This window comes from Terrapene carolina, unplaced genomic scaffold (assembly GCF_002925995.2).
Source record: "Terrapene carolina triunguis isolate 2854851 unplaced genomic scaffold, T_m_triunguis-2.0 Scaffold113, whole genome shotgun sequence".
NCBI lineage: Eukaryota > Metazoa > Chordata > Testudines > Emydidae > Terrapene > Terrapene triunguis.
The window spans coordinates 6,433,336-6,448,204 of NW_020664464.1; the positions used below are offsets into that span (position 1 = coordinate 6,433,336).

Here is a 14,869-nt window from a genome sequence, read left to right on the forward strand (position 1 = left end):
CCATACTCTGAATGTAAGGCAATAGTCCGCTTAGGAAACTTTACAGGGAAGCCCCAAGTAAGCCATTTAAACTAATGAGAGCAGTGCTTGCTGTCAAAGACACAAAGCTGGGCAAGTGCACCCAGAGTGACATTGTTTAGCTTAACAGGAGGCTAGGAAAACTGTAAATAAAAATTTGTAGAAAAGGGCTCTTTGTAGAATAATCAGGGCTATTGACATGGATGAACAACTCTAGTGATGGAGTAAGATATTGAGTGCCCAAGGCAATAATAGAGATCTCTCAGAGACCACTAAATCTTGTGTACAGGTGAGGCTGTGGAACGTGGTCTAATTGAACAGCTGTTAGATGTTACCAAGATCATTCACAGTTTCCTTGCTGCTGGCTAAGATGGCAACCCATGGGAAGGTATAGGCCAGCAGTCCCTATTTTCCCTGATGTCCTTGCTAATGGGTACCATGTTGACTGGAGCTTCCAGAGGATGGCTGAGACATCTGTTCTCCTTGGGCTTCTCTGGATGATTCCCTTAACTCAGAACTTCCTCTTCTCACCTTCCCCTCCCCGCTCTTCGTGGGGGAAATTATTTCCTAGCCTCCATATGCCACTTCTGGAAGAGATGAATTCTTATTTCTATGGTCACTGGAGCTAAAATCCAGAGTTCTAATCAAAAGCCAGTTTTTCTCCTGGAATTCATGTTGAATGTGGGATTGTCTTTCCATGAGCCTTCCTCTGCTCTGGAGGGCAAAACTGTCTTCGCTCACAAACAAATCCATCGGGGTTACCTCAGTTAAACAGCTGAAAGGAAAAATACTAATAAACCCGTAGACTTTCTGCAACAGAAGCATACCACACTTACTATTTACTCTCTTAGCATCTACATTTGTGTGAGCCAAAGGAAACAGAAATTGGGAAAACTTCTCTTCTCTGAGCTCCTTAGGAGCCCAGCCACACTGTCAATTTCAGCTGCTAAGCTGTATTATCTCTGTACTCCTATTGCAGACAGAAAGAGAGCCAGCAATGGGAGTAGAGAGATAATACAGTCTGCACACACAAAGCATCCATGTTTTCAGTAAACCAATTTAATCCTTGATTGTTGTTTGGTGGGCGTCATATGCAGTACCTTTTTTAAAAAAAAAAAGTTCATCCCATACAACACAATGTGATGTAGGTACATTTTAAAGGACACCAATTGAATCCATTTTTTTCTTATTCAATGGTAGATGTATATACAGAAGATAAGTCAGTATTTTGGTTCATAATACATTCAGTAGTCATTGCCTGTTTTTCTTCAGATTTGTACCAGCCCTTAAAGTATGATTCATTATCATTTGCTTCAGAATCAGGTGCTCTTTCATGAAGTTTAGCTAGGTTTCCCAGTTTGGTTTATGCCTGGCATTCTGGATCATTAGGTTGCATTTATTTGCCATTGTGATTAGAAATAGCAAACTCATTGATAGGCATTTTGAAAGCAACAAGTTCTTTGTTATAACCAGTTTAAAAAAAACCACTTGGATTTAAAGAAATCTATGGGGGGACATTGTAATAATGATTAGACTATGTAGCCATGGACAGACACCCAGTTGCCTAGGTACATATTTATCTGTAAAAAAAAAGGCTCTCTTTTATGACATTTTGCAGTCTTTTTCTCATGTTTGTGCTGTTAATGAAATAAATAAGAAATGGAAAAGAAGGAAATGCTGCTAAAATAATGGGTACTGACTGAAAATGACCAAAGTAAGGAAGTTCCAGGATAAGATGTGTCTTTCCATTAACTTCCAAGGTACCTCAGGTATTGCCAGGATCTCAGAAGAGTAGGTAAATGCTCTTTCAACCCATATGTGCTCCAATTCTTAGGAAACCAGCATTGCATCTGGTTTGGGAACTTATAAGCCAGAGTTTCAAGAGTAATGTGAAACAGTTATTATAAATCCTTTAAAACTTGGTCATATAATGAAAGCACTAACAGACTCTTAAATCTATCAGCATTGCCAGGTGCTGGTCTAGTGTTGGCTTCATGTTGGGATGCAGTAACACTGCACACATCAACCATAAGGGCTACTTTAATCTAACTTCATAACCAAGCAATAGCATTACTTTACTTCTTTACACTGTTGAACCCAGATAAAATATAAAAAGCCCAAGTATGAGAGCATACCATCATATAAACAGTACCTACAACTGTGTTCAGAGAAATTATAGTACCAGTTGTTTATTTTTTTATGGTGAAAAAGCCTATAAGAAAAAAACTCATTTGCAAGGAACATTTTATTTACATTGACAAATGTAAATGTCAGTTTAGTTTCTGACTGTCCCAGTTTGTGACTGTGTCATTGGCGTAACAAACAAAGAACACATTGATCAACAGCACTGAGAACGGTTCAGGCTATTTTTCTTCTGAGTTTGAGCATCTGACATCACTTATTCAGAGCTTCCTGAGCTGCAGTTTGAGTGGAGGTGAACATAGAGTCAGGAAGACTTGCCAGGAGTTCTAAATCCCTGACCTTGGAGCTTTCAGCTGAACGTGTAGTTGCTAGTTTAGTTAAGCATAACTGCCCTGAAGCTGTGGTTTTGGGTTTGTTGGAATTTTTTGGCCTCTCTTCAGCCCCTGACCTTTTTCTTCCACCCACTTCCTCCAGCATTTGAAGAGTTTGTGGCGTCACTTGTGAAACAGGAGATGGCCAACATGCCCCGCGGAGTGTATCATTCTGCCCTGAGAGGAGGGGCCACGCGCTCGGATCAAGGAAAGACCGTAGCAGGAGTTCCCAACTTCATGCTGAAAATGTATGAGAGGAACAAGCAGCCAGGCCTGAAGCCTGGCCTTGCAGGTGAGCTTCTTCTGTCATTGGTCACATCACTCCCTTGACTAATGTTTCAAAATGTATGGTAGTTTTCTCTGAATGTGGTGTTGGCCTTGATTCAGAAAAGCTTGTCAGGACATTCTTAAGTCAAAACTTTTTCAGGACAGCATTTTAGCACATGATTAAAGTTGACCATGTGCTTACATATTGTCCTGAATAGCGATGTTTTCCTGAATGAAGATCCTAGAGTGCATCAGTTTAAGCAACAATCATGTACTCTATAACACTGATGTTCCCTTTGCCCTTCTCCCTGCCTCTTCCTCAATGTCTGAACTCATCTTCTAAGTGATGAGTCTTAATACCCAGCAGCACTGGAAGCATGAATCATTAAGTGACTCCAGAATGATCTTCCCCACTGGTCAGTGTCACTCTCATTTTAAAATGTAACTTTAGAAACATTATATGCTCTTTCTTAAAATTTGCATTCAGCTGTTGTGCATGAAACTTTTTTTGCGCTATTTAGCAGTATTTTATGTTGATGCATTTATATGGGTTTTTTTTTAAGCTGGCATGTTGTTATGTTATGACCTTCCAATCCACATGGGCAAAGATGGCAAACCTATCAGTCGTTTTCTGGCTAGCAGAGGGCGCAATTTCCAACAGATGTTAATAGCTCTCATTCATGAGGTAAGCATTCTCGGCTTTTCTTCCCTTTTCAGAAATGTTGTGCTGCTTTCTCCTCCCTGCTCCCCACAGAGTCACATTTGCTTATTTTAATTAGGAAATACTAGCTACAAGCTATGTGATGTTTTAATGCACCATAATTAACTAAAGTTGCTGTAAGGGACAATTAACGTGAATAGAACGTGTAAATACATTTAATAAAATGCTCTCTTTGCTGAAATGCTCCCTCTGAAAATCGTTGGCGTAAATTGAAACTGACATTCTCCTTTTGCCCCTCCTCCTCTCAGCAGTGGTGCCTAATCAGGCTATAGTGCCCTAGTATTTTGGTGTGTCTGAACAACAATTATGGGATTCCACCATAGGGAGTGACGGCCGCCTCCTCGTTAGGGTAGTAATAACACAGCATATCTTTTAATTGTTTCCAAGTCCCTGGAATATTATGCTGATGTGGCTGATCCTATGCAGTGAACTTTGGTAAACTGGAGCTGTAACGTCTAAATTTGTGTGGTTTTGGAAAAGGTACAAGAAATGAACATCCAGTTAATCATTACAGAAAATAAGAAAGAGCTTGTTATCAAATCTTACAGGGAGTTTAGAATTATGGCATTACAGTTGATACGAAAACTGATCTTTGGAAACTGCAGAGACTGGGGAAACAAATAAGTAGCTAGACAGGAGCTTGGGAAATGAATGTTGGTTTCCGATTTTTCATATCAGTTTGAGCATTTACTAGCACAAGTAGACGTGTTAGAGTCTCTTTCAGAGTTCATAAAAGAAAGAAGAGTTAATATGATCAATTTTCATTACTGAGGAGACTTCTTATGTGCATCTTAGGGTGAAGATTCTCTTCACAGATCATAAATGAGAATGTCAGAATTATACAAGTCTATTCTGTCATGTGTTAGACAAGCAGGAGAGCATACATAATTATAAAAATTTCTTTTGTAAAAAATCTAAGTCTGGGCCCAGAGTAGCTCCTCTAGAAATGATAACAACATAGTGATAGATGTACATTTTAAAAGTGCCTTCAGAACAATGCCAAAAACTATTTCTTTATTCATGCAACAACAAAATAAATGTTCAGAACACAGAACTGCCATGCTTGTTCCCTCTGTCCCTTGTACTGGCAGTAGCCATTTTTCCTCATAAAAAATAACTGGAAGTTATAATTATAGATGTAGTTGGTAGTGCCACCTATAGTTAAGGTTGATCAACACGCTCTGTTATAAGAACTTGTTTTCAGTTGTTTATAACTTTGCCAAATTTCATCTCTTTGGGCTGAAATTTCCATGCCAGGGGTCTGTGTCAGGCTGATTTTTTTAAAGTTTCAGATCAAATTGTTTCTAAAGAATGAGATTAGGAATTAGGGAAAAAAATTGCTCATATTTTCAAGAATGCTTAAACTCGTTTGTTGAGCAGTTCTAGCTCCTCCATGTTTGGAGGCAGGACTTGCAATTTGCCCGGGGGTGTTGTCAATTTTGTCAGGGATGTGCCATAAAAAATTGACAGTTTTAAGGCTCCAAAGAATCTCAGTTCACACATGATTCATAGAAACCTGCTAGTTGGCAGCTAATTACTCCACCTGCACTGAGCATGCCCCAGCCCGAGTTGCAGGGGCAGAACAATATTTTGCCTGCAATTTCTCCTCTTGGCAGCCAGAGCTGGCTGTGGCATCAGGCATAGGACCTGAGAGTAAGGCGTCTGTCTCCATTGCCCTCAGTGTTCCCCCTTCTGGTCACAGGCAGTGTAGAGGAGGAGGAAGCCTGACTGAAATGCAGAGGGTTGGGGAGTTTTGTGGGAGGGTAGAGATTGGGTCAAAGTCTGTGCAGAATAGATTGGGATCTGAGGGGGCAGGGAGGAATAGTAGGACTGGGAGCCAGGGGTGTAGAAGCTGGTATCAGGAGCCAGTGAAGGTAGTGAGTGAAGATAGATTGGACGAAGAACTGTTTATGTAGGCATGGGGAGATTGGGACTGGGTGGGCAAGATGACCAGGCTGAGAAGCCTGGGGGTGAGGAGAGGGAAGGGGGTCCAAGGTAGGGAGACCGAGAGTTGGAATGGGAGTCAAGTTGGGGGAAAACAGCGATTCTGACAAGGAGCCCAGAGGGAGAGATTGGGACTGGGATGAGGAACCCAGGGCACACTTGGAGATTGGGGCTGGGAAGAGGATCTGGGAGACAAATCTGGGACAAGTATGGCCAGAAGGGATCAAGCTTGGCGAGAAAAGGGGCAGAAGGCTCTGTGCCCACTTGAGAACACTCCAGAACCTGGAATTAAACCCAAGATTTCTGAGTGTCTGTATTCCTTTGCTGTCAGCAAATATCTGTGAAATCCACTGATAAAATTACTTTCAGCATACTTTAGTGGCTGGTTCACATAGATGACGACCTACAGCTGCTATCAGTTACTTCAGGGTTGCCCAACCTACGGCCCACGGGCAATACGCGACCCAGCAGAGCATTTCGTAAGGCCCGCGGCCTGCTTCAACACAGTATACTAATGGCTGATTCATTCGCGTTTTGTTGTCATGTTTACATCATTTTAGTTTACACAAATGTGTAAATAAAGAATAGTGTACATAGAAACAACATGTCTAAATACATACAAAACAAGCTGAACTTAAAATATAAATCAATAGTGGTGACTTTAAATCTTATTAAAATAAGTAGAATGCGTTTGGCCCATACCAGGTTGTGCTTAGGTTTATGTGGCCCTCCTGTGTAATAAGGTTGGTCACCACTGAGTTACTCCATTAGCTCAAGTTTCAGACGTCTGTTCAGTGGATCTAACTGTTCCAACCCTGATGATGACCTATGTGGGTGTCAGTGTGATGTCACATGATAGATTTTGTTTTTTTTTCCAGTTTGTTTTATTAAAAAACCTTATGAAATCATCCATAAAAAGTACTTTAAAAAAACATAAGGTTGAAAAATCAAGCACTCAAAAGTTAGGAAATGCCTAATTAAGGTTCTTCTTTGAGTGCTGTCCCTGTGGGTTCTCCACTTCAGGTGTTGGTGCGTCCCGCCATTGCTGATCGGAGATTTATGGTAGCAGTGACCGCGCGGGTCGCCTCGCAGTGCCACATGTAGCACACGCACGACCCAAGCCCTCCAGTTCCTTCTCAACTGTCCTTGGCGGAAGACAGAGCTCTGGGGCAATGTTAGCACTCTTCCCTAAAACAGTTAGAAAAATAGTTTAATTAGATAGTTAGGTAGAAAGTTATAGTTAGTGTGACTTTATTGAAAAAAAAAAAAAGTTTTATTTCATTAGCTACTTCCCCTCAGGGGACGGTTACCCGTTAAGATGCCTAGTTCTCCAGGCTTCAAACCCTGCGGCTCCTGCCGCGAAGCTATGCCTGTTTCAGATGGGCACTCATTGTGTGTATGCTGTCTGGGTGAGGGGCATATCTCCCAGAAATGCCCCCACTGCAGCAATTTGAAAGCCAGAGCCTGATGCGACAGAGATCTATGGCTAAAAATGACTTAATTGAGAAATCCCTGTATCTGACACTGGTTGAGCAGACTACCTCTCTAGGCACTCCTCCAAATGGGAAAGGAGACGGACTTTCTGAAAGACCAAAAAAGACTCTTCTCCTCAGAGAGCACCGCGAAAACAAAGATGGTCTCCTGCCAGATCTCTACCCGTGACGCCGACATATACTCAGGTGAGCATCTATGACACTCCGAGCACTTCCGGCACTGCTGAGGTCTGAGCGAAGGAGACTGAGTCGAGGCACAGACAAAGATATGCCTCCTCCACGGCATTGAGTTCACTGGAATGGGACTCAGCACCGAGCGTCTCCTCAGGTGCCATGCCTCCGCTCCCAGCACTGACAGCGCAGTCGGCATGGGTGGACAAAAACAAGTCGGCACCAGCCGCACCAACTAAACAGTCACAGTGTCGGTCAGCACCGATGCCGACACTGGCGAGAGCTGACCCTGCAGCACCCGACGGCCCGGACATTGGCACCGACACAGTCTCTGCTACGCCAGAAAGGTTTGATGATATCGTTGACACCGCACTCCCTGATATTTGGGACCACGGGCTCTCCAACAGGCTACGGAGGAGATCCCAACAGCTCTCATAACATTTCACAATCTTCCAGCAAAGACAAGAAGGACATGCCGGAGCAAAACACCTTCTCACCACACCACTCCTCACCGAAAGCACACCGTGAAACCATATGGGACCAAGATACCACCAGACGACTCAACCATGGTGTGGATCACCGTGAATTTACCCCCCCATGGCCTTCCCCATGCCATGCAGTGGCCTAGCCAGGTGGAGGGAAGAGGGGGAATGGGGAAAAAAAAGGCGCCACCCGCTGCGGCGCTTTTACTGACAGGGCAGCGCTCCCGGGTCTTCAGCGGCACCTCGGCGGCGGGACCTTCACTCGCTCCGCGGGTCTTCGGTGGCATTTCGGCGATGAAGCTTCAGTGCCGCCGAAGACACCCGGATGAGTAAAATTAAAAAGGTGCCACTTGTGCTCGGTGGGGGAGCGGCCGCTCCCCCCCAGCTATGCTACTGATGCCATGGGCACATTGGGAACCCTGGGCATCTTACAGGGGTCCACATTCCAGGCCTTCCACAGCGCACAGACGCAAACTGCGCTCTAACCCTGTGTCTCCCACACCGCAGCCCATGGAGGCTCAGGATGTAGGAGAGGACACAGAAACTGGCACAGACCAAGAAACTACATCTCCTGCTCACAATTCTTCTTCCTCCCTAGATGAGGCTATTATGCCCCCCTCCCACCAGCTTCGGCGGATGATTTCAAGTAGTTTCAGGACTGTTTAAGCAGGTCGCTCACAGCCAGGACATCCTGCTAGAGGAGGTGCAGACAAACCAACACAAGCTGGTACAAATACTACAACCATCATCTACCTCCAAAATCGCTCTTCCCTTCAACAATGCCATCTTAGATCCAGCGGAGACCGTTTGGCAGACACCAGCCTCAATTCCGCCAACGTGCAAAAGAGCGGATAGAAAGTACTATGTACCCTCAAAGGGGCAGACTTTCTCTTTGCACATCCACCCCCCAACTCCTTAATGGTCAATGCTGCAAATCAACGTGGCAAATAACCACAGTTTAAATCAACACCACAGGAGAAAGAGCACAAGAGACTAGACCTGTTTGGGCGTAAAGTGTACTCTTCAGGCACCCTACAATTCAGTGGCGCCAATTATTCTGCATTGTTGGCAAAATAAGACTACGATAACTACGGGAAACTTAGCTCGTTCACAGCAGAGCTCCCAGAGGAGAAACAGTCACAATTTCAAGCCATCATCAATGAGGGTCAACTGATAGCCAAAACAGCCCTACTGGCGTCACTAGACACCATAGATATGGCAGCCAGAACCACGGCCACAGTCGTAGTAATGTGCTGGGCATCCTGGCTACAGGCCACGGGTATACCCAAGGAACTCCAAACAAAGGTAGAAGACCTACCTTTCAATCAAGAAAAGCTTTTCTCAAAGTAAACTGATGAGGTGTTTCATTCAATGAAGGACTCTCGGGCCACCCTCCGCACTTTGGGGACATATATCCCACCTGTGAAGAGAAGAAGGTACCAGCCATATCAGAGACTTAGAGACTCCTCTAACAGCCGGCAACAACATCAGCCTTACAACAGTCAATGGCAACGTTCACAGCTTCGACGAATGCCCCAGTCACAGGCACCCACTTCCCAATCGGCTCCTCCAAAACCACAATTCTTCTTCGAGTGCTTGCTCATATCCATTCCAGTTAGGTGTGCGCGCGCCGCGTGCACGATCGTCGGAAGATTTTTGCCCTAGCAACCCCGGTGGGTCGGCTGTGGAGCCCCCTAGAGTGGCGCCGCTATGGCGCTGGATATATACCCCAGCCGACCCAGCGCCCCCTCAGTTCCTTCTTACCGCCCCTGACGGTCGTTGGAACTGTGGAGCGCGGCATAGCTGATCTCCACTCTCCCTAGCTTTCTCATTTTCATTAGTGTAGATAGTTGTATATAGTTGTTATAGTCCTTTAGATAGTTAATTGTTAGTTTTTTGTTTAGTTGTAAATAGTTACCGGGGGTTTAGGGGGTTGTCTTCCCCCTTTTCCCCCCGGCGCGCAGCCGGGCTCATGCCCAAGGCTCCTGGCTTTAAGCCGTGCGCGTCCTGCGGGAAGCACATGCCAACAAGCGACCCGCATAGCTCCTGCTTGAAGTGCCTTGGGGAGGCCCATCCCGCAGATAAGTGCCCTATCTGCAAGGCCTTCAAGCCGAGGACGAGGAAGGAGCGAGACTTCAGGCTCCGACAGCTCCTGATGGAGGCGGCTCTGAGTCCGGACCCTCCTTCGGTGCGCAGCGTCCCGGCACCGAGCACTTCGGTGCACAGCCCCCCGGCACCGAGCGCCTCCGTGCGCAGCGCCCCGGCGGCTCCGACCGGCGCGAAGGATAAACCACGGCACCGACCGACGTCGGCACCGCGCCCGCCTCAGGAGCCTCGGCGCCGATCGCTGTCTCCGGGCCACAAGAAGGTCCGCAAGACCCAGGACAAGACTGCGCCGAAGACGCCGGCTCCCTCGGTGCCGGGGGTAGAGCCGCGTCCGCCGTTGGACCGCCCACAACAGGCGGCCCCACCGTTGACTCCGGCACCGAGGCCGTCGAGTCCGGTGCGGACTGTTTCCCCACCTAGGTTGGTGGTGGAACCTTGTCTCCCGTCCACCCCGGAGACATTTGCAACGGCACGGGACCTGATTGCCTTTACCGAACCGGGCCCGTCACACCTCCCGGCACCGGCTGCTCCGCGACAGCTGCAGTCCAGGGGCAAGCCTGCCCTGCTGCGCCCGCCGTCTCCATCCCCAGACGTGCGGCACCGTTCGAGGTCCAGGAGCACGTCCCGACGCCGCTCGGAGTCCCGGCGCCGAATGTCACCTCGGCACCGGTCGTACTCGCGGCACCGATCACCTTCACGACGCCGTTCCAGATCCCGGCACCGTCGTGACGACCGGCACCGCTCGGGCTCAAGGAGGAGCTCCCGGCACCGGTATGAGCGCCGCTCGGGCTCGAGAGGCCGCTCCCGGTACCGGGCCTCCTCGAGATCTTCGTCCCGCTCCAGATCGGGCTCTCGGCACCGAAGAGACTACCGGCACCGATCCCGATCTAGATCTCGGCACCGTTCCCCGGCACCGGGCAGGGACAGATCGCCCTACGACCGGCACCGTTCGGCACCGTACCATCCGGTACCGGTGTCGGTGCGCTCGGCACCGCCGTGGCCATCGAGGTCGGCGTCCCGTTCCTCGGAGGCGGAGGCCACCCACCTGGAGGAGACAGCGGAGGACCCGGCGCAAGCTCCTGCGCATTGGTCCTTCTGGACACCGTGGGCCTACCACCAGGCGCAAGGCGCCCCTCCTTCTGCGTCCCGCTCGGCACGCTCCGAGCCCAGAGCCCCAGAGGCCACCATCTCCCGCCCCCCACCAGGTGGTATGGAGGCGCCGGTACCCACTCCGGTGGGGGCCCTGGTCCCAGGGTCTACTGCCGCTCAACAGGAACAACTGGAGCAGGAACCACCCTTGGACCCCTTGCCACCGGGGGCATCTTCCTCCTCCTCCCCCGACGAGGCGGTAGCGGGCACATCCGCCATGGGTCCGCCTCCTATTGACCTGCGAGCGCACCAGGACCTCTTGCGAAGGGTGGCACGCAATATGGACCTCCAAATTGAGGAGATCGTGGAGGTTCACGACCCCATTGTAAATATCCTGTCAGCGGACGCTCCCTCTCGAGTGGCGCTACCGTTGATCCCGACCATTCAAGCTAATGCCACCACCATCTGGCAGACTCCAGCCTCGATTCCACCCACGGCCAGAGGAGTGGAGCGGAAGTACTTTGTCCCCTCCAAAGACCATGAATATCTGTATACCCATCCTCAGCCGTGCTCACTGGTGGTATCATCGGTGAATGCACGGGAGCGCCATGGCCAGCAGGCCGCTGCGCCCAAGTCGAAGGACGCTAAGCGCTTCGACTTGTTCGGACGCAAGGTCTATTCGGCGGGGGGGCTCCAACTCCGAGCGGCCAACCAGCAGGCGCTCCTGAGCCGCTACTCCTTTAACTCCTGGTCCTCGATGGGGAAATTTAAGGAGCTGGTTCCCCAGGAGTCGAGGGAGGAGTTTGGGGCTTTGGTAGAGGAGGGTATGCGGGTGGCGCGCACCTCCTTACAAGCCTCGCTAGACATTGCAGACTCGGCAGCTAGGACCCTGGCGTCGGGGATAGCCATGCGGCGACTCTCCTGGCTCCAGGTCTCTGGCTTGCCACCAGAGCTACAGCAGACGCTACAAGATCTGCCGTTTGAGGGACAGGGACTCTTTTCAGAGAAGACTGACGCGAGGCTCCAAAACCTCAAGGACTCGCGGACAATGATGCGCTCCCTGGGGATGCATGTCCCGGGGCCTCAGCGCAGACCCTTCCGGCCGCCGCCACAGAGATTTTACCCTCCCCCGCCGCGTCCTAGACAGGACTTTGCCAGGCGGCGGGGTCGAGGGGGCAGGCGGAGGTCGACCGGCCCTCAACCTGGTCAAAACCAGGGACAGCCTAGGCCACCTTCAGGGCCTAGGCAAAACTTTTGAAGGTGCGGTCGAGGACGGCACCTCGGCCTGTATCCAGGATCCTACTCCTCCCTTCCGGGATCGCCTCTCCCGCTTCCACCGTGCTTGGTCCCTTATAACCTCGGACCGCTGGGTCCTTCGCACGGTGGAGAGGGGATACGCCCTCCAATTTTCCTCGCCCCCCCCCTCCCACTCCCCCTCCCCGTCCCTCTTCAGGGACCCCTCTCACGAGCAACTCCTTACACAGGAGGTTTTTGGGCTCCTCTCTTTGGGGGCCATAGAGGAGGTTCCATCGGAGCTAAGGGGCAGGGGGTTTTACTCCCGCTACTTCCTGATCCCCAAGTCAAAAGGGGGTCTACGGCCCATCTTGGACTTGCGCGGACTCAACAAATTCATAGTAAAGTTGAAGTTCCGCATGGTTTCATTGGGGACCATCATCCCTTCACTGGATCCTGGAGACTGGTTCGCCGCCCTCGACATGAAGGACGCTTATTTTCACATAGCGATCTATCCGCCTCACAGGCGCTTCCTACGATTTGTAATAGGCGCAATGCACTACCAATTTGCAGTCCTTCCCTTCGGCTTGTCTTCGGCTCCCAGAGTGTTCACAAAGTGTCTGGCAGTCGTCGCAGCCTTCCTTCGTCGACAAGGGATACAGCTGTTCCCGTACTTGGACGATTGGCTGGTACGCGGCCGCACCAGGGACCAAGTGCAGGCTCATGTCCGCATGGTGACACACACTTTCCACGAGTTGGGCATTCTACTCAACAGAGAAAAGTCCACCCTGGTACCAACTCAGAGGATAGAGTTTATCGGGGCAGTCCTGGACTCCAGACGCGCCCAAGCTATCCTCCCCGACAGCCGCTTTCAGACCATCCTAAGCGTCATTCAAGGACTCAGGACTTTTCCAATCACCACCGTAAGGACTTGCCTTGCCCTATTGGGCCACATGGCCTCGTGCACGTACGTGACCAGGCACGCCAGGCTACGACTTCGCCCACTGCAGGCTTGGCTGTCATCGGTCTACCGTCCTCATCGAGACGACCTGAATATGGTGGTCACGGTTCCGGCCTCGGTCCGGGCCTCCCTCACCTGGTGGACGGATCGTACGGTGGTCTGTGCAGGAGTTCCCTTTCACGACCCACAACCCTCCCTCCACCTAGTCACGGATGCTTCATCTCTAGGTTGGGGCGCTCACCTCGGAGAGCACCATACCCAGGGCCTCTGGTCCGTGGCCCAACTAGCCCTCCACATCAACGTCAGAGAGCTGATGGCGGTGCGCCTAGCTTGCCAGACGTTTCTCAACTTCCTACAGGGCCGTTGCGTGTTGGTTCTCACCGACAACACCACGGCGATGTTCTACATCAACAAGCAAGGCGGAGCCCACTCATCGCTCCTATGTCAAGAGGCCATTCGCCTGTGGGACTTCTGCATCGCCCACTCGATACATCTTACGGCATCCTTTCTTCCTGGAGTCCAGAATACGCTGGCGGACCGTCTCAGCAGGTCCTTTCAGACACACGAGTGGTCAATTCGCCCGGACGTCATCTATTCCGTCTTCCAGAGGTGGGGATTTCCCCAGATCGACCTCTTCGCATCTCGGGCCAACAGGAAGTGCCAGGTATTCTGCTCCCTGCACGGACGAGCCCCGGGCTCTCAGTCAGACGCCTTCCTTCTAACATGGAAGGACCACCTGTTCTACGCCTTCCCTCCGTTTCCGCTGGTCCACAAGGTACTGCTCAAGATCCGCAGGGATCATGCACGGGTGATTCTAGTCGCCCCCGCCTGGCCGAGGCAACACTGGTACTCCACACTGCTGGATCTTTCGGTACGAGCGCCGATCACGCTCCCCTTGAGTCGGGACCTCATCTCCCAGGACCACGGCCGGTTGTGTCACCCCGACCTACAGTCCCTCCACCTCACGGCGTGGATGCTCCATGGTTGAGTCGGACAGAGCGGCAGTGCTCGCAGGCCGTCCAGCAGGTTCTGCTGGGAAGTCGAAAGCCCTCTACGCGAACCACTTATCTAGCCAAGTGGAAGCGGTTCTCCTGTTGGTGCGAGCAACGAGCTACTTCTCCCTTGCAGGCACCTATCCCCTGCATACTGGAATACCTCCTGTCCTTAAGACAGCAAGGCTTGGCGACATCCTCAATCAAGGTTCACCTCGCCGCTATTTCCGCTTTCCACCCAGGAGAACTCACGTCCTCGGTCTTCTCTAACCCGATGGTCGTTAGATTCCTCAAGGGCTTAGACCGACTGTACCCACAGCAACGACAGCCGGTTCCGACGTGGGACCTCAACCTCGTGCTCTCCAGGCTCACAGGGCCTCCGTTTGAACCATTGGCGACCTGCTCACTCCTGTACTTATCCTGGAAGACAGCCTTCCTCGTGGCCATCACCTCAGCACGACGCGTCTCTGAACTCAGGGCGCTGACATCCGAGCCCCCATACACGGTGTTCCACAAGGACAAGGTGCAGCTTCGCCCCCATCCTGCCTTTCTTCCGAAGGTGGTGTCACCTTTTCACATTAATCAGGACATATTCCTTCCAGTCTTCCATCCGAAGCCGCACGCTACTCGTCAAGACCAGCGTTTGCATTCCTTAGACGTTCGCAGGGCCCTGGCTTTCTATATCGACCGTACAAAGCCATTTAGGAAGACAACGCAACTCTTCGTTGCAGTGGCCGACCGGATGAAAGGCTCACCGGTCTCTTCACAGTGCCTGTCCTCTTGGATTACGTCCTGCATTCGTGCTTGCTACGACCTGGCCGGTGTACCGACGCCACGCCTCACTGCTCATTCCACGAGAGCCCAGGCCTCCTCGACTGC

At 50.6% G+C, this 14,869-nt stretch overlaps 1 protein-coding gene across 1 annotated transcript in view; it reads left to right on the forward strand.

The window, feature by feature from the left end:
* FOCAD (focadhesin) overlaps positions 1-14,869 on the forward strand; it is a 200,311-nt gene that overhangs the window by 123,695 nt on the left and 61,747 nt on the right. Inside the window, exons 20-21 of the mRNA XM_026652328.1 lie at positions 2,635-2,823; positions 3,362-3,483. Coding sequence (XP_026508113.1) covers positions 2,635-2,823; positions 3,362-3,483 — 311 coding nt within the window. The remainder of the gene's footprint in view (positions 1-2,634; positions 2,824-3,361; positions 3,484-14,869) is intronic.